Genomic DNA, 23144 nt, shown 5'->3' on the forward strand with positions numbered 1-23144 from the left:
GCCATGTCAACATCCTAACGTTCTCTATCGTTGGCCCAGGGATCGCATCGGATTGGTCGGTCTCATGGGGCGAGGTCTCCCTGACGTGCTGTATTGGTCTGTTTACCGGAGTGATCTGCCAGTCTGTGCCTCCATCCCTCTTTCTCTCTCTTCCCTCCATCCCCCTCTCGTCTCCTCCTCCTACTCCCCTGTCTTCCACTCCACTCCCCCGACTGCCTGTGCCCCCATCCTTCTCTCTCCATCTCGCCATCCTTTCATCTCCCTCTTGTCCTCCTCTCCTGTCTTCCCCTCTACTCCTCAAGAGGTTATTTATAGAATGACTCCGGATGCATCTCTCCTCTCCTCTCCTCTCCTCCGCTGCTTTAGGCCCATGCTGGTTTCCATCTTGGGCAAGGATTCTCTCTTCTTCTTTTCATTTCATTCCTCTCTTTCTGTCTGTGTCTGTCTCCTGTTTTTTCAATGGGTTGATGGGTTCAAGGGACACATGTTTTCCGTCCCTTTTTCACTCTCTCCTCCCTATAAGCTCCTCTTTATTATATTTCTCTCTCTCTCCCTCTCTCTCTCTCTCTCTCCCTCTCTCTCTTCTCTCTCTCTCTCTCTCTCCTCTCTCTCTTCTTCACTGGTCTTCACTTTTCTTAAGGCAACAGGTCACAAATCTTGCTCCTGTGATGACACACTGTGGCATTTCACCCAGTGGATATGGGAGTTTATCAAAATTGGGTTTATTTAAAAAAAAATTGTGGATCTGTGTAATCTGAGGGAAATATGTGTCTCTAGTATGGTCATACATTTGGCAGGAGGTTAGGAAGTGCAGCTCAGTTTCCACCTCATTTTGTGGGCAGTGTGCACATAGCCTGTCTTCTCTTGAGAGCCAGGTCTACCTACATTGGCCTTTCTCAATAGCAAGGCTTTGCTCACTGAGTCTGTACATAGTCAAAAGCTTTCCTGAAGTTTGGGTCAGTCACAGTGGTCAGGTATTCTGCCACTGTGTACTCTCTGTTTCATGCCAAATAGCATTCTAGTTTGCTCAGTTCTTTTGTTAATTCTTTCCAATGTGTCAAGTAATTATTTTTTTGTTTTCTCATGATTTGGTCGGGTCTAAATGTTTTGCTGTACTTGGGCTCTGTGGTGTCTGTTTGTGTTTGTGAACAGAGCCCCAGGACCAGCTTGCTTAGGGGACTCTTCTCCAGGTTCATCTCTCTGTAGGTGATGGCTTTATTATGAAAGGTGTGGGAATCGCTTCATTTTAGGTGGTTGTAGAATTTCAATGACTCTTTTCTGGATTTTCATAATTAGCGGGTATCGGCCTAATTCTGCCCTGCATGCATTATTCTGTGTTTTACGTTGTACACAAGGAATATTTTTGCTGAATTCTGCATGCAGAGTTTCAATTTGGTGTTTGTCCCATTTCGTGAACCATAAAGGGCAATGGGTTCTATAACAGATTCAATCATTTTTACCCAGACCCTAATTGGTATGCCGAATTTTCTGTTCCTTCAGATGGCATAGAAGGCCCTTCTTGCCTTGTCTCTCAGATCGTTCACAGCTTTGTGAAAGTTACCTGTGGTGCTGATGTTTAGACCGAGCTATTCTCTCTCTCTCTCTCTCTCTCTCTCTCTCTCTCTCTCTCTCTCTCTCTCTCTCTCTCTCTCTCTCTCTCTCTCTCATTTTAACTTTCACACAACCAGCCACACCCCTATTCCTCAAAAGCAGTCTGTATCAATTACATCATGAATTACATCAGCTTGATCTCTAATGACTGTTTCCATGGCGAGGTCAAAGGTCAGGGAGGTCAGCGGTGCATCCAGTCCATTGCTCACGGAGAGAGAGAGCGAGAGAGTCTGTTTTCTCATCCTGTCAGACTGAGGAAGCGTGCTAGGTATTAGTCTGGTGAATCAGTTGACGGGACAGAAATAGTACCCACCCCCTTCTCCTCTTCCTCCTTCTCTCCACACACACACACACACACACACACACACACACACACACACACACACACACACACACACACACACACACACACACACACACACACACACACACACACACACACACACACACACACACACACACACACACACACACACACACACACACACAAACAAACACACACACCACCTCCTTCTTCCGGCAATGTATTCATAGCAGCGCTAATTAACAACTCTCCATGGATAAATGGAGCGATAGAGAGAGAGAGAAGGAGAGAGGGAGAAACAGAAGGAGGGAGATACAGAGAGAGGGATAGAGAGTCGGAGCGAGAGAGAGAGAGAGAGAGAGAGGGAGGGAGAGACAGAAGGAGAGAGGGAGAGACCAAAGGAGAGACAGAAGGAGAGAGATGGAGAGACAGAAGGAGAGAGCGAGAGAGAGAGAGAGAGAGAGTGAGAGAGAGAGACAGGAGAGAGGGAGAGACCGAAGGAGAGAGCGAGAGAGAGAGAGATGGAGAGACAGAAGGAGAGAGGAAGAGACCAAAGGAGAGAGAGAGAGAGAGACAGAAGGAGAGAGGGACTCCTTCACGGTGAGCTGAATATAGAAGACCCCCGACCCCCGTCGCAGCCGTGAGTATGTGTGCGTGTGTATGCTTGTGAGTGTGTGTGTGTGTGTGTGTGTGTGTGTGTGTGTGTGTGTGTGTGTGTGTGTGTGTGTGTGTGTGTGTGTGTGTGTGTGTGTGTGTGTGTGTGTGTGTGTGTGTGTGTGTGTGTGTGTGTGTGTGTGTGTGTGTGTGTGTAGTAGCTCCCTTTGTGCCTATTCCAAGGCTGGCATAATGGGGGCAACACCATGCTTCCTGCACTCAGCAATCCTCCCAGGAGAGACAGGCATGTGACATGCGATGAGTTTGACTCCAGGATAGAAAGATAATTCCTGGATAGGATGTACAGGCCATGAACGATCAATGCTGTAATCTTTTCGCATTTGGATGGGTGTTTGGAATGCTGTAATGTATTTCTCTCTGGAGGGTTCAACAAGAGGGAGTTCAAAAGGAAGGAAGTTGGCTGGTTTAGTCATCAATAGCAAACCCAAAACTATGTCGACTGAATAGTCAACTGATAGTTTTTAAAGGTGAGCCTAGAAAAAAGACATGGTTGGAGGTTTGAGAGAGAGAGGTAAAGTGAGAGAGAGAGAGAGAGAGAGAGAGAGGTAAAGTGAGAGAGAGAGAGAGAGAGAGAGAGAGAGCGAGAGAGAGAGAGAGAGAGAGGTAAAGCGAGAGAGAGAGCGAAAGAGAGAAAGAGAGAGGTAAAGTGAGAGAGAGCGAGAGAGAGAGTGACCTGTTGCCACAAGAAAATGGCAGCCAGTGAAGCACAAACACCATTGTAAATACAACCATTATTTATGTTTATTTAACTATTTACACATAATATGACATTTGTAATGTCTTTATTCTTTTGGAACTTTTGTGAGTGTATTGTTTACTATTCATTTTTATTGTTTATTTCACTTCGGTTGAAAAAAGGTGATATCTATTTCACTTGCTTTGGCAATGTTAACATATGTTTCCCATGCCAATAATGCCCTTGAATTGAATTGGATTCATTTGAGACAGAGGTACAGAGAAAGATAGACTGCAGTTTTAGATCCAGAGAGTTAGAGAGACACATTGAGAGAGAGAGAGAGAGAGAGAGAGTTGATGAAGTGATGCTATTGAATAAATGAGTGTGTGTGATGGCGCTGCCAGCTTGGTGTCAGAGGAGAGAGATACCAGGATGTAGGAAGAAGTCTGTGTCAGCACTTAGAGCACCAGACTGTCTCTCTGTCTCCGATGTGTGTGTGTGTGTGCGAGTGAATGTGTCTGGCCCCGGTGTGCCAATGGTGCCATCAAAATCAAATCAAATCAAATTGTATTGGTCACATACATATATAGATATGGACGAGCGATGTCAAAGCAGAACGGACTAAAATACAGTAGAATAGTATAGAAAACAGTATATGCACATGAGATGAGTAATGCCAGATATGTAAACATTAAATCAAATCAAATCAAATTGTATTAGTTACATGCGCCGAATACAACAGGTGTAGACCTTACAGTGAAATGCTTACTTACGAGCCCCTAACCATCAATGCAGTTTCAAAAAAATATGGATAAGAATAAGAGATAGAAGTAACAAGTAATTAAAGAGCAGCAGTAAAGTAACAATGGCGAGACTATATACAGGGGGGTACCAATACAGAGTCAATGTGCGGGGGCACCGGTTAGTTGAGGTAGTATGTACATGTAGGTAGAGTTATTAAAGTGGCAATGCATCGATGACAACAGAGAGTATCAGTGGTGTAAAGAGGGGGTGGGGGGGAATGCAAATAGTCTGGGTAGCCATTTGACTAGATGTTCAGGAGTCTTATGGCTTGTGGGTAGAAGCTGTTTAGAAGCCTCTTGGACCTAAACTTGCTGCTCCGGTACCGCTTGCCGTGCAGTAGCAGAGAGAACAGTCTATGACTAGGTGGCTGGAGTCTTTGGCAATTTGTAGGGCCTTCCTCTGACAACGCCTGGTATAGAGGTCCTGGATGGCAGGAAGCTTGGCCCAGTGATGAACTGGGCCGTTTGCACTACCCTCTGTAGTTCCTTGCGGTTGGAGGCCGAGCCGTTGCCATACCAGGCAGTGATGCCACCAGTCAGGATGCTCTCGATGGTGCAGCTGTAGAACCTTTTTAGGATCTGAGGACCCATGCCAAATCTTTTCAGTCTCCTGAGGGGGAATAGATTTTGAATCCAATGTAGTAGTAGAATCCTCTGTCAACCAGGCGGGAATGGAGTGAATGATCCAGGTGAGTAACTGAAGGCAAAACAAACGGAGGTAAGTTCAAGGCAAGCAATACGTAAATGAAAACAACAAAACAAATTCTATCCAACTGGACTCTGGTACTCAGGCACAACATACTGTTCATGGCTAACGATCCAGCAGGGAATGGAAGTCAGGTCAGAGCTTATGAAGGGTAGAGATGATGATCAGGACAGGTGTGCAGATTACTGACGGGAAACAGGTGCGGGTGAAATCAATCTCCCAATGAGCTAATTCGCCCGGCAACCAGACAGGGTGCGTTCCAGGACACCTGAAACACACTCCAGGACAGACACACAGGCAAACCCAGACTCAGGAAGCGGGATTCGTGACAAGAATACAGTATATACATATGAAATGAGTAACGCAAGCTAAGTAAACATTATTGAGTGACTAAGATACCGTAGAATAGTATAGAATACAGTATATACATATGAGATGAGTAATGCCAGATATGTAAACATTATTAAAGTGACTAGTGTTCCATTCCTTAAAGTGGCCAGTGATTCATAGTCTATGCCTATAGGCAGTAGCCTCTAATGTGCTAGTGATGGCTGTTTAACAGTCTGATGGCCTTGAGATAGAAGCTGTTTTTCAGTCTCTGGGTCCCAGCTTTGATACACCTGTACTGACCTCACCTTCTGGATGATAGTGGGGTGAACAGGCAGTGGCTCTGGTGGTTGATGTCCTTGATGATCTTTTTGGACTTCTTGTGACATCGGCTGCTAAAGGTATCCTGAACGGCAGGTAGTTTGCCCCTGGTAATGTGTTGGGCAGACCGCACCACCCTCTGGAGAGCCTTGCGGTTGCTGGTGGTGCAGTTGTCGTACCAGGCGGGGATACAGCCCGACAGAATGCTTTCAATTGTGCATCTGTAAAAAATTGTGAGGATTTTAGGTGACAAGCCAAATTTCTTTACCCTCCTGAGGTTGAAGAGACTCTGTTGCGCTTTATTCACCACACTGTCTGTATGGGTGGTCCATTTCAGTTTGTCAGTGATGTTTACACCAAGGAACTTGAAGCTTTCCACCTTCTCCACTGTCAATGTAGATAGTGGGGTGCACCCTCTGCCTGTTTCCTGAAGTACACGATCATCTCCTTTGTTTTGTTGACGTTGAGTGAGAAGATGTTTTCCAGGCACCACACTCACAGAGCCCTCACCTCCTCCCTGTAGGCTGTCTTGTCATCGTTGGTAATCAAGCCTACTAATGTTGTGTCGTCTGCAAACTTGATGATTGAGATGCATGCAGTCATGGGTGAACAGGGAGTATAGGAGGGGGCTGAGCATGCACCCTTGTGGGGCCCTAGTGTTGAGGATCAGCGGAGTGGAGGTGATGTTTCCTACCTTCACCACCTGGGGGCGGCCCATCAGGAAGTCCAGGACCCAGTTGCACAGGGCGAAGGGCCCCCCAGCCAACCCCAGAACCGTATCAGGCTACAACGGGCTGCTTCCCAAGTCCACACCCTTTTCCAGAATTGTGAACTTGAACACGCTCTGTAATGGATGTAAAATATTTGATTGGTGAAAGCATTGACTGGAGGGAGTTTTCACCATTCTTAAGTGAAGTCCATGTGAGAAAGTGTGCAAGTGCACACTTCCGGATAAGGGTGGATAATCGGGATGCAGCCGTTGTTTCGGAAGCACACTCCTGTCCTCTATTCCCCCTATCACGGCGACCATATTGCACGGCCCCTCTCCTGCCCTGCTCACCATGTCTCCTAGTCCTCCTTTCCCTTGGCCAGGCTGTGTTCACTCCACTGTGTTCACGGGTGAGTCTGTAGTCTGCTGCTCACCACCATGGAGAGATGTGTCATAGACACCATGCCCGGCGTTCAAAGCTGTTCACAAATACTGCTGTATGCTTCAGAAACAATTTAATTTATTTATGGTTCGTACTCAAATAGTAGTTTTCTTTAATTAGTTCGGTGCTTCAGGGGAGCATGCCATGCATATTGCTTTCCAAACAGAGTCTGGGTGGTTTGGTGTGGAATTGTCAATTCCCATTTTGATATAACTTCCGAGTTTATTATGTAATGTTCATTTCCCCCTGACAGATAAAAGTAAATCTGTTTTTTCCCTAAATTTACCCGGGCGCTAACCCCTGCCTTTTAGAGAAAGATCAATCGACCAGTCAGATAAAGCCAAGTTGTTATCTACTGTCCTCTCTAGGAACACTAACAGCTGGTTCTCTGACACACCATGACACCAGGGTGTTAACGCGGGCAGTTTTTCCATGACTACAGGCCGTGCACTCTCTGTTTCTGACAGCTGTTCCCATGGCGCCGGTTGTTGCCTCAGGCGCTGGACTTCGATTGGTCTGACAGATTCCACTCAAGGGTCAATTCAGTGCCACCGCCGACCAATGACATCGCTCGCTTCGCATTACTTCCTAGTTTGTCTTATAGACAGAGAGCATCATTGACTTGAGCATCACCACCTGTAGATTTGTCTCCATGTGAAATGATAAGAACAACAGATCATATTTCATATATCACAGATGCTGAATTGATTTCAAAGAGTTTGGATTCCATTGATGCTTTGACGTAGGTCCTCAAGGTTATAATATGTTGAGAACAACCTTCAAACAGGCCTTCGCACAGCTTTTTAACTTAAAAATAGCTTGCTACATTAAGAAATGTACAACGCAAACTGTTCTGAAACACATTAATGTGTCGTCTCTCATACGATTCAAACTTGATGAGCTTTGGATCCTTAACCTTGAAGAGTGACTTTGTGGTGGTCATAGCAGCCTTATGTAGCATCAACATCACCTTGAGGGTGGTCATAACAGCCTTATGTAGCATCAACATCCCCTTGAGGGTGGTCATAACAGCCTTATGTAGCAGCGACGTCACCTTGAAGTTGGTCATAACAGCCTTATGTAGCATCAACATCCCCTTGAGGGTGGTCATAACAGCCTTATGTAGCAGCGACGTCACTTTGAAGGTGGTTATAACAGCCTTATGTAGCATCAACATCCCCTTGAGGGTGGTCATAACAGCCTTATGTAGCAGCGACGTCACCTTGCAGGTGGTCATAACAGCCTTATGTAGCATCAACATCCCCTTGAGGGTGGTCATAACAGCCTTATGTAGCAGCGACGTCACCTTGAAGGTGGTTATAACAGCCTTTGGTACATGTTCACGTCATGGCATCATCTCTGTGGTATCACCTGGTCAATCTGTGTGTGTATTTTCACCTCTCTGGCCTAGATCCAGTCTTGGGTAACGTCATTGTCACCTTGACATTCACATCACGGCTTAATCTCAATGTGTGATGTCACCTGGCAAGCCAAGATCGTCCCAAGTCTTTTCCCTGTTCCAGCTCCCCTGGACCGCAGTCTGCTATATGTCTGCTAGGCATGAGGACTGTAGACCGGGAGACGTAGCATTATGTAGACCGGGAGGCGTAGCATTATGTAGACCGGGAGGCGTAGCATTAACTACACTTACCTGCTACTTGCACACTCTTTCAGCAGACTTTCTGAAGTCTTTCTGGGGACCTATGAAGAGGCGTTATGTGTGATATGTAGAGAGTAGTTTTGGCGTTTTCTGAAGAGTCTTCCTGTGGATGAATAAGGGATCTTTCCAGAAACTTCTATGCAGTCATTCTGAAGCCATTTTGAGAAAATCTAAATTGCCATTTTAGGGGTGTGAAAAGTCTTATCTAAATATTATTTCTGGCAATTTATAACTCTTCCTTTCTTGGGTGCTATGAGCAGGACATGGCGGAAGACTGTTAAATGTTCGAACGATTTCAGCGAGTGTTGTTCAGTGTTGTTGACATCAGATTGGGAGTTGTGTGTTCGTCCTGTTACGCATTCTGAGGTCATTGACTAAACACACAAGGAAATGGCTGTATTCCGCAAAAACAGGTGACTTGTCTTATTCAATCGTATTTCCATAAAATGACATGTTATCATAAGATTGCAATATTATCGTCATATGTCAGTTGGGTAAACACTCTCAATTATGTAAACGTCTCAGTTAGTATTCATTTTGCTTGGAGAAAGTCTGGATTTTTGTTATCTGAAAAGGGCAAGCACCTGGAATGCAGTACATTGAGTCACGTAATGGCATATTCCCTCCAGAAATGTATTATTGTGCTATGGGGTATATCCTGTCTGCCCTTGTCAGTCAGTTATGCCAGATGTCAGGGAAGTCTTTCATGGCGAGACTAGACAGACACCTTTGTCCTCTGGCTTTACTGAAGACAGGTCAGGACCAGTTTTCAAAGTGTGACTGTCAATTAAGTTATCAGGTCTCTATGGTCTCTATGGTCTCTATCAGGTCTCTATGTCTCTCTCTCTCGCACGCACGCACGCACGCAAGCACACACCACGGTAATTAAATAGACTGTCTGGGTCCTGTAAATGAGTGAAATCATATGCTAATGTCCTTTGACAATATTGTTGGGGAGGGAAATGTGGGAAGGATTTTCAGTTTTCACACGGACTCATTTGCAATTCACAAATGGGTTATTTTGGTTCCTGGGAAAGCAGAGGCAGAGAGAAGGGGAAGGAGTGAGGAGTCTCGACTTCAAGTTATTTATGGTGTGATTTATTCTCAGCTAGGTACACTCCTTTCATCTGTTGTTTTAATTGGTTCCTGACTGTTTCCCTGCAAACTGAAGTAATGCAGTCATCCACACTTTCAGAACATGTTATTGAAACAAGTGGTTGTTGATAGCAAGTATAACTAAATTTAACGTATTCACCATCATTATTATCTGTCCAGCTGTGAAAACTATGCTTAAGGTCATCGCATATTTCCATTTGAGCTGTAACAACTTTTTTCTCCCTAATTTCTCTTAATGTCAACTTTCTCTCTCTAGGTCTCTCTCTCTCTCTCTCCTTCTCTCTCTCTCTCTCTCTCTCTCTCTCTCTCTCTCTCTCTCTCTCTCTCTCTCTCTCTCTCTCTCTCTCTCTCTCTATTTATTTGCATGGAATATGTATGTTTACATTGCCAATGCAAGTGAAATAGATAATAAACAATAAAAAATATACTGTACATTTTACACTTACAAAAGTTCCAAAAAAGAAAGACATTTCAAATGTCATATGTATATATACAGTTTTGTAATGATGTGCAAATAGTTAAAGTATAAAAGGGAAAATTAATAAACATAAATATGGGTTGTATTTACAATGCTGTTTGTTCTTCACTGGTTGCCCTTTTCTTGTGGCAACAGGTCACAAATCTTGCTGCTGTGATGGCACACTGTGGTATTTCACCCAGTAGATATGGGAGTTTATCAAAATTGGATTTGTTTTTGAATTCTTTGTGGGTCTGTGTAATCTGAGGGAAATATGTGTCTCTAATATGGTCATACATTTGGCAGGAGGTTAGGAAGTGCAGCTCAGTTTCCACCTCATTTTGTGGCCAGTGTGCACATAGCCTGTCTTCTCTTGAGAGCCAGGTTTGCCTTCAGCGGTCTTTCTCAATAGCAAGGCTATACTCACTGAGTCTGTACATAGTCAAATATTTCCTTAATTTTGGGTCAGTCACAGTGGGCAGGTATTCTGCCGCTGTGTACTCTCTGTTTAGGGCCAAATAGCATTCTAGTTTGCTAATTTTGTTAATTCTTTTAATTATTTCCAAAGTGTCAAGTAATTATATATTTTTCTCATGATTTGGTCGGGTTGTGTTGCTGTTCTGGGGCACTGTGGGGTCTGTTTGTGTTTGTGAACAGAGCCCCAGGACCAGCTTGCTTAGGGGACTCTTCTCCAGGTTCATCTCTCTGTAGGTGATAACTTTGTTATGGAAAGTTTTGGGAATTGCTTCCTTTTAGGCGGTTGTAGAATTTTACGGCTCTTTTCTGGATTATGATAATTAGCCTCTCTCGCTCTCACCTCTGTGTTTGTCTGTCTGTCTGTCTGTCTGTCTGTCTGTCTGTCTGTCTGTCTGTCTGTCTGTCTGTCTGTCTGTCTGTCTGTCTGTCTGTCTCTATCTCTCTCTCAATAAAAACATAATAAGCATACGAATAACTTCTCTCCTCTTCTCTCTCCTCCCTCCCTCAGGACGCTGCACCAGCAGTTTGAGAGTTATAAGGAGCAGGTGCGTCGCATCGGCGTGGAGACGCGGCGCCAGCAGCAGGGCCAGCACAAGGACGACGCCCCCACCTGCGGCATCTGCCGCAAGACCAAGTTCGCCGACGGCTGCGGACACCACTGCTCCTACTGCCAGACCAAATTCTGCGCCCGCTGCGGCGGACGCGTCTCCCTGCGCTCCAACAACGTGAGAAACCGTTAAGAATCCCTGCCTCCACCCCTTCTTCTTCCTCCATCCCTTCCCTTCGTCTTCGTTACCCCCGTCATCCGTTCCCTTTGTTCATTTGTTTTGTCAAGATGGCTGCTTTTATGTTGTGTGTGTTGGCGTCCGGGGCTCTGTCACACTTTGGTCGGTCAAAGTGTATTGGAGTTGTTTTAAAGCTTCAATCCATCCTCAGGTGTGTCACAGTTTTTCAAAATAGCGACCCTGTAATATAAAACCTAGGAGCACCTAGTATGTAGTCCTTTACACAGAATGGACAAGCTCCCAACCAGAAACACCATTCAACGTTTACAGTATTGACACATAATCTGCAGTTCCGCTCAACATCCCTATAAATAAGACAGTCACATTCCCCAGAGCCCAAACCTTGTGAATGATACAGCGTTGGTTCTAGTTGATTTAGTCTAGCTCCCCAGTGCCAGAGGAAGCGTGTGCTGTGAGATGCGGCGGCGTCCATACTCACCATATGTGGGCGTTATTTTAAGCCCAAGTCCCGCTCCACCCCATCCCATCTGGGCCCCTCTCCATCTCATGTCCAGCCCAAGAGAGAGGCCCTCCTCCTGGGTGTCTTACCTGACTGTGGGCCCTGGTCCCTGGGCCTGCTGGGCGCCAATCTGTTCCAGATCCGCTAGGCCCAGCTGGAACCCAGAGTCACACAGGGAGCAGGACACAGGATCAAGCTTTGGCCCAGACTGTGGACTTATTATTGGATAATTCTATAAAATGAATTATGGATAATGATAACCGGCCACTAGTAGTGTTGTCTCTATTAGAAATTCCATCAATATGGAGCTAATACTACAGTGAAACAAGGGCTAGGAACTCAAATCAATAGTAAAGTATGCCAAGAATTAGTTTGAGCACTATTGCAGTTTATTTCAAAGGTAGTTTGAAGTAACGTCTCTCACTGGGCAGAGAAGAAAATACGGTGTAGGCTTGAGTCAGTATTAGTGTGTGTGTCTGTGTATCAGTGTCAGTATTTATGGTGTATTTATGGGTACTTTTGCGTAGGCTGTAATCTATTATGTGTGTAAGGGTATTTTTGTGTAGGCTGTAATCTATGTGTGTAAGAGTATTTTTGTGTAGGCTGCTGTTGTATTGTGTGCGTATTACAGCCTGTGTGTGTAGGCAGTGTAGACTGGAGAGATGGCTTCTGACCGGCACTCTCTCAAGTGGTACTTCCTTCCTTGATCCCTCATCCTACTCTCCCCTCTATCTCCAGCCAAGCAGAATAACAGGATTAGTTTAAATTTAAAAACTTTTGTTTTATTACATAAAACTCTCCCTCCTATTCATGTTTTCCGGTTTAGTACAACACGTCGGTGTACCTCATGTCAAATTTAAGCCCGAGCACTTCATGCATCTCTCCAGTGCTGAGTCGGTCAAAACGTACATGTGTTTGACAGGGCGGATGCTAAGCACGTTTCCTTACATTACTTCCGTTTGTGTCACTCATGTCAAAAAGGCCCACTCTTTGCATTACTTAAAGATGCGCTCTCAAACCTTTGTATAATATCAGCCAGTAGTTTTGAAAGTGGTGCTCACGAGCCAAAACGGGTCCCCGTTTTTTTGTGTGCTACGTCATCCAATTGTGTACTACGTAATTTAATTGTGTACTACACCATCCATTTCGTGTGACAGGTATGATATCATACGAATTTAGCATTTTGTTTGATATGTTACAAATCAAATTCATGCAGTATGTTACAAATTTGTTGTGATCAAGATCCCAGAGAGCATTTTTAACATTTACAGGATTGGTGGGTTCCCCTCGGGACGGTTGAGCTAACGTAGGCTAATGTGATTAGCATGAGGTTGTAAGTAACAAGAACATTTCCCAGGACATAGACATATCTGATACTGGCAAAAAGCTTAAATTCTTGTTAATCTAACAGCACTGTCCAATTTACAGTAGCTGTTACAGTGAAAGAATACCATGTTATTGTTTGAGGAGAGAGCACAGTTATAAACTTGAAAAGTTATTAATAAACCAATTAGGCACTTTTGGGCAGGCTTGACACAACAGTTTGAACAGAAATGCAATGGTTCATTGGATCAGTCTATAACTTTGCACATACACTGCTGCCATCTAGTGGCCAATATATAAATTGCACCTGGGCTGGAATAATACACTATGGCCTTTCTCTTGCATTTCAGAGATGGTACAAAAAAAATACAAAAAAACGCATGTTTTTTTCTTTGTATTATCTTTTACCAGATCTAATGTTCTATATTCTCCTACATTCATTTCACATTTCTACAAACTTCAAATTGTTTCCTTTCAAATGGTATATCGAATATGCATATCCTTGCTTCAGGTCCTGAGCTACAGGCAGTTAGATTTGGGTATGTAATTTTAGCCTAAAATTGAAAAAAAAGGGTCCAATCTTAGCAGTAGCTTTAATGTATTTTTCCAGACCTGCGAGTTAAAATGATATGAATCTATCAAACTATAAATTGGTTCTACAGGACTGATGTTCAGTAAGTTATACAGAAGATACACTGTATATACAAAAGTATGTGGACACTCCTTCAAATTAGTGGATTCGGCTATTTCACCCACACCCGTTGCTGACAGGTGCAAAAGATTGAGCGCACTGTCACGGCTGTTTAAAGGAGAGGACCAAGGTGCAGCGTTGTAAGCGTACATTTTATTTTATTTTAAAAATGACGCCGAACAAAACAATAAACACTACAAAAACAAACCGGGAAGCTCAAAGGCTAAACAAAGTCAACTTCCCACAAACACAGGTGGAAAAAAGAGCTACCTACGTATGGTTCTCAATCAGAGACAACGATAGACAGCTGCCTGATTGAGAACCACACCCGGCCAAACACAAAGAAAAAGAAAACATAGAAATAAAGAAACTAGAATGCTCACCATAGTCACACCCTGGCCTAACCAAAATAGAGAATATAAACCTCTCTATGGCCAGGGCGTGACACACACAGCCATGCAATCCCCATAGACAAACATTGGCAGTAGAAGGGCCTTACTGAAGAGCTCATTGACTTTCAATGTGACACCATCATAGGATGCCATCTTTCCAACAAGTCAATTTGTCAAATTTCTGCCCTACTAGAGCTTCCCCGTTCAATTGTAACTGCTGTTATTGTGAAGTGGAAACATCTCGGAGCAACAACGTCTCAGCTGCGAAGTGGTAGGCCACACAAGCTCACAGAATGGGACCGCCGAGTACTGGAGCATGCTACGCGTAAAAATCGTCTGTCCTCGGTTGCGACACTCACTACCACGTTCCAAAAAATGCCTCTGGAAACAAGGTCAGCATGAACTGTTCGTCGGGAGTTTCATGAAATGGGTTTCCATGGCCGAGCAGGCGCACACAAGCCTAAGATCGCCATGCGCAATGTCAAGCGTCAGCTGGAGTGCTTTAAAGCTTGCCGCCATTGGACTCTGGAGCAGTGGAAACGAGTTCTCTGGAGAGATGAATTGCGCTTCACCATCTGGCAGTCCAACGGACAAATCTGGGTTTGGCGGATGCCAGGAGAATGCTACCTGCCCCAATGCATAGTGCCAACTGTAAAGTTTGGTGGAGGAGGAATAATGGTCTGGGGCTGTTTTTCATGGTTAGGACTAGGCCCCTTAGTTCCAGTGAAGGGAAATCTTAACGCTACAATGACATTATATATGATTCTGTGCTTCCAAGTTGTGGCAACAGTTTGGCAAAGGCCCTTTCCTGTTTCAGCATGACAATGCCCCCTTGCACAAAGCAAGGTCCACACAGAAATGGTTTATCAAGATCGGTGTGGAAGAACTTGATTGGCCTGCAGAGAGCCCTGACCTCCACCCCATCGAATACCTTTGGGATGAATTGGAATGCCGACTGCGAGCCAGGCTTAATCGCCCAACATCAGTGCCGGACCTCCCTAATGCTCTTATGGCTGAATGGAAGCAAGTCCCCACAGTAATGTTCCAACATCTAGTGGAAAGCCTTCCCAGAAGAGTGGAAGCTGTTATAGCAGCAAAGGGTGGACCAACTCCATATTAATGCCCATGATTTTGGAATGAGATGTTCGACAATCAGGTGTCCACATACTTTTGGTCATGTTGTGCAGGTGCAGCTTTTTCATTGTAGTTACACAAAATTGATATTTGACTCAAAATGGCCTCAATCATAATCAGATGTATTGACTTCTATACTAGCGGCATATAAGTCACAGTAACTCACAAAACATTGATATTGTCGTGACAAACCCCAATTCACCCTGTGCCGAATAATCACATTCACAAAATCGACAGAGACCCGATGCAGTACACAGCATTGACCTGCAGAAGGCATTACAGTTACATGGTGATGCCCGACACAATCTGTGCCACCCACTCATTTTGCTACTACTTAACCTGTCCCTCCCCCCCAGCCTGTCCTCATAGTCATGTTGTGTTATAAAAGTCACATTTCTGTATCTATAATAGCTCACCAAACAGCAGATATTAAAAGCAGGGTCTGTATTCATAAAAAAAAACTCTGATCTAAGGTCAGGTCCCCTAAGGTCAGAGTGCTGATCTAAGGTCAGGTCCCCCCTGTTTGTATAAACATATTCATTATGATTTGAAAGGGAAAACTTTTCCTAGATCAGCAAACTTATCCTAGATGCTATTTAAATACAGGCTCATATATTGATTGGAAGTAGACCTGCACTATCTTTCAAAAGTTTGGGGTCACTTAGAAATGTCCTTGGTTTTGAAAGAAAAGCACATTTTTTGTCCATTAAAATAACATCAAATTGATCAGAAATACAGTGTAGACATTGTTAATGTTGTAAATGACTATTGTAGCTGGAAACGAATGATTTGTTATGGAATATCTACATAGGCGTACAGAGGCCCATTATCAGCAACCATCACTCCTGTGTTCCAATGGCACGTTGTGTTAGCTAATCCAAGTTTATCATATTAAAAGGCTAATTGATCATTAGAAAACCCTTTTGCAATTATGTTAGCACAACTGAAAACTGTTGTCCTGATTAAAGAAGCAATAAAACTGGCCTTCTTTAGACTAGTTGAGTATCTGGAGCATCAGCATTTGTGGGTTCGATTACAGGCTCAAAATGGCCAGAAACAAATAACTTTCTTCTAAAATTCATCCGTTTATTCTTGTTCTGAGAAATTAAGGCTATTCTATGTGAGAAATTGTCAAGAAACTGAAGATCTTGTACAACGCTGTGCACTACTCCAGTCACAGAACAGCGCAAACTGGCTCTAACCAGAATAGAAAGAGGAGTGGAGGCCCCGGTGCACAACTGAGCAAGAGGACAAGTACATTAGAGTGTCTAGTTTGAGAAACAGACACCTCACAAGTCCTCAACTGGCAGATTCCTTAAATAGTACCCACAAAACACCAGTCTCAACGTCAACAGTTGTAAGGGCTGTCGTTCTCCTCATCCCGGCTGAGGGACTCTGGCAGATCCCGGCTGAGGGACTCTGGCAGATCCCGGCTGAGGGACTCTGGCAGATCCCGGCTGAGGGACTCTGGCAGATCCCGGCTGAGGGACTCTGGCAGATCCTGGCTGGCAGGTCCTGGCTGGACGGCTCTGGCAGGTCCTGGCTGGACGGCTCTGGCAGGTCCTGGCTGGACGGCTCTGGCAGGTCCTGGCTGGACGGCTCTGGCAGGTCCTGGCTGGACGGCTCTGGCAGGTCCTGGCTGGACGGCTCTGGCAGGTCCTGGCTGGACGGCTCTGGCAGGTCATAGCAGGACGGCTCTGGCAGGTCATGGCAGGACGGCTCTGGCAGGTCATGGCAGGACGGCTCTGGCAGGTCATGGCAGGACGGCTCTGGCTGGTCATGGCAGGACGGCTCTGGCTGGTCATGGCAGGACGGCTCTGGCTGGTCATGGCAGGACGGCTCTGGCTGGTCATGGCAGGACGGCTCTGGCTGGTCATGGCAGGACGGCTCTGGCTGGTCATGGCAGGACGGCTCTGGCTGGTCATGGCAGGACGGCTCTGTAGGGAGGAGAAGGAGAGACAGCCTGGTGCGTGGTATAGGCACTGGCTGCGCTGGAGAGGAGGAAACAGCTGGAGAGAGAACCCGGAGAGACAGCCTGGTACGGGGGGCTGCCACCGGAGGACTGGTACATGGAGGTGGCACCGGGTCAACCGGACCGTGAAGGAGGACACGTGCTCTTGAGCACCGAGCCTCCCCAACCCTACCAGGTTGAATGGTCCCCGTAGCCCTGCCAGTGCGGCGAGGTGGAATAGCCCGCACTGGGCTATGCAGGCGAACCGGGGACACCACCTGTAAGGCTGGTGCCATCTACGCCGGCCCGAGGAGACGTACTGGAGGCCAGATACGTTGGGCCGGCTTCATGACATCCGGCTCGATGCCCAACTTAGCCCTCCCAGTGCGGCAAGGTGGAATAGCCCGCACTGGGCTAAGCACGCGTACTGGGGATACCGTGCGCTTTACCGCATAACACGGTGTCTTACCAGTACGACGCCTTCTACCTCCACGGTAAGCACGGGGAGTTGGCTCGGGTATCCTACCCGGCTTTGCCACACCCCTCGTGTGCCCCCCCCCCAAGAAATTTTTGGGTCTGACTCACGGGCTCCCAACCGCGTCGCCGCGCTGCCTCCTCATACCAGCGCCTCTCAGCCTTCGCTGCTTCCAACTCCTCCTTGGGACGGCGATATTCCCCTGGCTGAGCCCAAGGTCCTCTACCGTCCAGGATCTCCTCCCAAGTCCAGGAGTCCTTGTTGCTCTGTTGAGCACTCCCTTGCCGCTTGGTCCTAGTTTGGTGGGTGATTCTGTAAGGGCTGTCGTTCTCCTCATCCTCGGACGAGGAGAGGAGAGAAGGATCAGTAGACCAAAATGCAGCATTAGGGAAATAAGCCATCTCTTTATTATTAACGACGGCAACACGAAAAACAAAACACTTTCAAAATTACAAAACAAGAAAACGACGTAGACGAAAAAACCTGAACATGAACTTACTAAACTAAAACGTAAAACTCACGGACAGGAACAGACTACATCGAAACGAAACGAACAACCGAACAGTCCCGTATGGTGCAAGACATAACACAGATACGGAAGACAATCACCCACAAACAAACAGTGAGAACACCCTACCTAAATATGACTCTTAATTAGAGGAAAACGCAAACCACCTGCCTCTAATCAAGAGCCATACCAGGCAACCCAAAACCAACATAGAAACAGAAAACATAGACTGCCCACCCAAAACACACGCCCTGACCATAAACACATACAAACACAACAGAAAACAGGTCAGGACCGTTACAACAGTGAAGAGGCGACTCCAGGATGCTGGCCTTCTAGGCAGAGTTCCTCTGTCCAGAGTCTGTGTTCTTTTGCCCATCTTAATCTTTTATTTTTATTGGCCAGTCTGAGATATGGCTTTTTCTTTGCAACTCTGCATCCCGGAGTCGCCTCTTCACTGTTGACGTTGAGACTGATGTTTGCGGGTATTATTTAATGAAGCTGCCATTTGAGGACTTGTTAGGTGTCTGTTAGCCTTTAAAAAAAAATAGCAACTTGGATTAGCTAACACAAGGTGCCATTGGAACACGGGAGTGATGGTTGCTGATGATGGGCCTCTGTACACCTATGTAGATATTCCATAAAAAATGTGCCGTTTCCAGCTACAATAGTCATTTACAACATTAACAATGTCTACGCTGTATTTCTGATCAATTTCATGTTATTTTAATGGACAAAAAATTTGCTTTTCTTTCAAAACCAAGGATATTTCTAAATGACCCCAAACTTTTGAATGGTAGTGTATATATTGTATTGTAAGCTAGACAGGAAGTTATATATAGGGTTGTGTAAGATGACGTATCATGTTGCTCTTCTTGTCCCCATTTCCTGTTCCTGCATGACACTGTGACACAAAGGTCATGTGTCATGCCGACATCACATGACTGATATGTCGAGTCATGCATGTTTGCTGTCAAACTCCCTCTGTGTTTCACCACTGTTGCACGTCTTACAGGTTGTACCACTGATTAAACTGTGTATTAAAAGTGTGTATTGTGGATTTTGCTCATGTGTATTAACAAACGTTTACACCATTCCCTCACTCCTTTTTCTCTTTCTCTTTTTCCTCTGTCCCTTCTCATGTCCCATGAACCTATATTTGACCTCTGTCTCTCTTTCACTGTCCACTCCTCCACTGCATCCCTCTATCCTTCCCTCTGCTTCCTCCACTCCCTCCCTCACTTCCTTTTCACTTTCTCACTGCTACCTGGACTACATGCCACTACAGGAGGACAAAGTGGTTAGCATCTTTTCTGTGCTCTCTACTGTACTGTGAATATAACCTATGTGTCCCTTTGAAAATCACCCAATGGCTGCGTTCCAATCCCAAAGTTTTGACCCCCTTCCCTCCTGCCCTGTAGACTTCCCCTTTTAAGTGGACTGGATTTGTGTGAGTGATATGGCATAAACTACTGTAGTACTATGCCAAGCCTTTTCGATGTTGGCAAGGTCGAGGTATATTCCTTTGTTAATAAAACCTAACTCACAACAATCCAAGAAGTGGGTGTCCACAAAGGCTGAAGTGAAGGGAGTAAGTTATCAGATTGGAACGTGGCCAAAGTGGTCAAATCCACCTATGGATTAATGACTTACACCGAACAGAATGATTCCCTGACAGTTCAGTCCAGGCTTTTCTCTAATACTAAAAGGCTAGCCTTTATCCTTGGACTTCCACACACATACTGTATCTGTCTGTAGTCCAGATTCCAGACTCTGGGCATTGGCAGATACAGTCATAGAGACCATTTTGCCTTGCGTAGAAAAAAATACGATTAGATACTATCTCTGTCTATCACTATGGTATTTTACCATGGACTTCCCCAAGCATATCTGCCTGTAGTCCCGTCTACACTAATATGGACATTGGTAGTGCAGTACTAGAGACTGTTTTATCTTCAATAAGGATATCTGGGTAAAAACATTGACTAATTCTGCATCCATTGTCTGTCTCTTCCTCTTGCAAAGTGTCTCATAGTGAAGGACAGGGTAAGGCCTGCTGGGTAATGGAGTTTTTGCATGGGTCACTATAACTGTAGTTCTTTAATGTCACACTTCAGCTGCAATTTGGGAAGTGGGCGAGCATGAGCCATGCCTGGCTGTCTGGGTGGGCATTCCTAGACACCCCTGGATGGGCACCCCCCTTACACAACTCCTCTCTCTATGGCTGTGGGCATGGCTGTGCCAGGGGGAACTGGGTATAATATACAAGAGAGGGGGGAAAATGGGGTACAAGGGCACAGGGTGTTTGTTGGGGGGTACAAGGGCACAGGGTGTTTGTTGGGGGGTACAAGGGCACAGGGTGTTTGTTGGGGGGTACAAGGGCACAGGGTGTTTGTTGGGGGGTACAAGGGCACAGGGTGTTTGTTGGCACGCAGAAGCACCTTATCTTACTATAAGACCCGTGTTGTGACTGCAGAGGGAATGTGCACACTTATGCCCGTGCATGCTTTACCTGCCTGTCTGTGATGAGCATACAGACCAGCCCCTGCCACAGGGAGACGGGAGGGGAGGCCGTGGCTGGGTTCCAATTTGTACACTTGCCACCTTCCCATCTGCACTTGTCCACTCCAAGTAAGGAGAAAACAACCACAAATCATTTTGCTGGATTGGAGCTTTTGAAGCACAGTTTTGCTCCCAAGCGTCCTATCTTTTCAGATTCGGATCTGAGGGGAAGTCGACAGGGGCAGAGGGGAAGGATGCAAGTCTTTGGATTGGACCCTGCGGCTGCTTAAGACAGTGGACTGGGGTCAGGGGTGGAGGGTGTAGGCTAGGACCCCATTCCTAGTCCCTCATAGCCCCTCGCCTCTCCCTGTCAGCATCTGTCAGTGTTGTCTACGTTCAATATCAAGACTTCCACACCTTAGCCCAGCTAACAGACTTACACGGTCACTGTTACAGTACATGCCAAGCCTTTAAATCAAAGCCCCTGGGTTCGTCCCTTTGTGTGTGTGTCTATGTGTGCGTGTCTATGTGTGCGTGTCTATGTGTGTGTGTGTCTGTTTTATTATTTCTGTGTTAATTAACTGCAGTGTGTGGGTTGTCTATGTTTCCAATGGGTATTTAATTCAATTGTGGTAGATATGACTCATTCTCAGAGACACTGTTTGGTTAACCGCCGCAATTTCTTCAGTTGACGCCTCAAGGAACATGAATCTTTGAATAACATATATTTTACAGTGTAAATAAGGGTGAAATGGCATTTATTTCATCATATTTCGATACAATCACAATTTAAATGTACGATTTACACAAATGAAACAATTTATCATGTTATATTCTTCACAGACAAGAGACTAGTTAGTCCCCGCGAGTCTAGTTCCATTCACTTGTCTTGGTGTATCAATTGCAGAGGGTTTGTTTATGTGTGTTTCATGTCATCTCCAGAGGGCTGCGAGAGAAAGAGAGAGATCGAGAGGGAATGAGCGAATCAGAGCCAATCTGTCTCCTCGTCCTGTAGTGGAGACTCACATACACACGCTAATGTACACAGACACAAATATGCAAACACCTCTTTACTGCTTGGACAAACCAGACGCACGCACAGACACACGCACTCACACCGGACACACACACACACACACCAACTCTCCCACTCCCACACTGCATCGGGCCGACACTGCACTTTTTACAGGAAGGGAATGCACTTCCTAATCTCTGTCAGGTTTCTCAGCATTGGATGACTAACCCAGCGGTCTGCCATAAAACATTACTGTAATGCCTTTGATAAAATAACAATAGCGGTAACAGTAACTGTATTAGTGAGCAGTTCCAGGATCAGTTTGGAGTTCCAGAAAGGCCTATACAGACACCTTGGGCTAATAATACTAGAAGGGTTTCTGTTGTGTTCTTAGCAGTATTGGCTTCTATAGGGTAGAATGCCATTCAGTCTAACACGGAACTGTCTTGTGGTTTACGGGGCTCGGCTGCAGAAGGAAGCCAAGACCTATTCCTAGTTGATCTATAGCCTTATTTACACAAATGGAGCATTATCGTGTTTTGTGGTCGTCTTTCTTCCTCGTCTGAAGGATTTACCATTCCCTGACGGATGGTAGTTTTCTGCCAGGCACTGCTGCCGCCCCATATGTCAATCTGTCGCTGGAGGCTGTATTGAGCGCGCTCACTGAACACTTTCCTCTCCATTCCACCACCCCGGGCCTCCATCTATTCCACCCAGTTAAGGAAAAAGACGACGTTTACAGAATTCCCAGCTATTCCCGCCGCCGCCGTGCCCGGTGTTACTGTCTCTATCCCCACCTCCCCTGTTTTGGCAACAGAAACGGATGGATAGAGAGTCTGAGATGGAGATGATGTAGGGGTGTGGGGTAGAAAAGAGCCTGTTGATTAATGACGGCTGTCAGATGTCGCCATTCGTCAAGTCGGTATGCCTCGTCAGGTGGGTTGCTGGTACGAGGAAGGTGGTGGTTTGTAAGGCAACGCAGGTTGTGTGGGATTGAGGTTGTTCTAACGTTGGTTAAACGTTGTATTTAGTTTTTTGCTGTTAGTCTTTTTCAAACTTTTTTGCCAGTGCCTGCTGCTGACATGGCTCTCTGTACTCAATGATTTGGTTACCATGGTGAACTGTATTCTGTTAGGCAGGGTGAGATTGGTGCAGTTACCTGTTGGAAATGGCATTGCTCATACTCACGATAGACAGACACACACACGCACGCATGCGCACACACACACACACACACACACACACACACACACACACACACACACACACACACACACACACACACACACACACACACACACACACACACACACACACACACACACACACACACACACACACACACACACACACACACTGCACATTTCCGTCACACAATCCAGGAACGTAGGGCCTGCTCACAATTATTCTGTGTGTGTGTGTGTGTGTGAGAGAGTGCGCGTGTGTGTATGTGTGTGCGTGTGCGTGTTTCTCTCCCACACAGAATAGACCCAGGTTTTAGTGGCCTACATGTTGATATTGTGTATGTGCTATTCTCTCCTCTGCGTAGGTTTGAGACCATGTAAAACACGGACGGAGGTGTGGCTTTAGAAAAAGAGATACTGTCACGTTCCTGACCTGTTTT

The 23144-nt window shown here is 45.7% G+C and overlaps 1 protein-coding gene across 15 annotated transcripts in view; it reads left to right on the plus strand.

Moving 5' to 3' along the window:
* Positions 1-23144, plus strand: part of LOC129835956 (regulating synaptic membrane exocytosis protein 1-like) — a 117444-nt gene that overhangs the window by 29664 nt on the left and 64636 nt on the right. For 10 of the 15 annotated variants that reach the window (XM_055901744.1, XM_055901653.1, XM_055901701.1 and 7 more), the window contains exons 2-3: positions 10793-11009; positions 19292-19303. In XM_055901744.1, coding sequence (XP_055757719.1) covers positions 10793-11009; positions 19292-19303 — 229 coding nt within the window. Of the gene's footprint in view, positions 1-8019; positions 8648-10792; positions 11010-19291; positions 19304-20031; positions 20050-23144 lie in introns of those variants that run through there. The other 5 variants (XM_055901663.1, XM_055901768.1, XM_055901753.1 and 2 more) reach the window with 3 other exon arrangements.

The sequence above is a fragment of the Salvelinus fontinalis genome, chromosome 3, assembly GCF_029448725.1.
Source record: "Salvelinus fontinalis isolate EN_2023a chromosome 3, ASM2944872v1, whole genome shotgun sequence".
In the NCBI taxonomy this organism is placed as follows: domain Eukaryota; kingdom Metazoa; phylum Chordata; class Actinopteri; order Salmoniformes; family Salmonidae; genus Salvelinus; species Salvelinus fontinalis.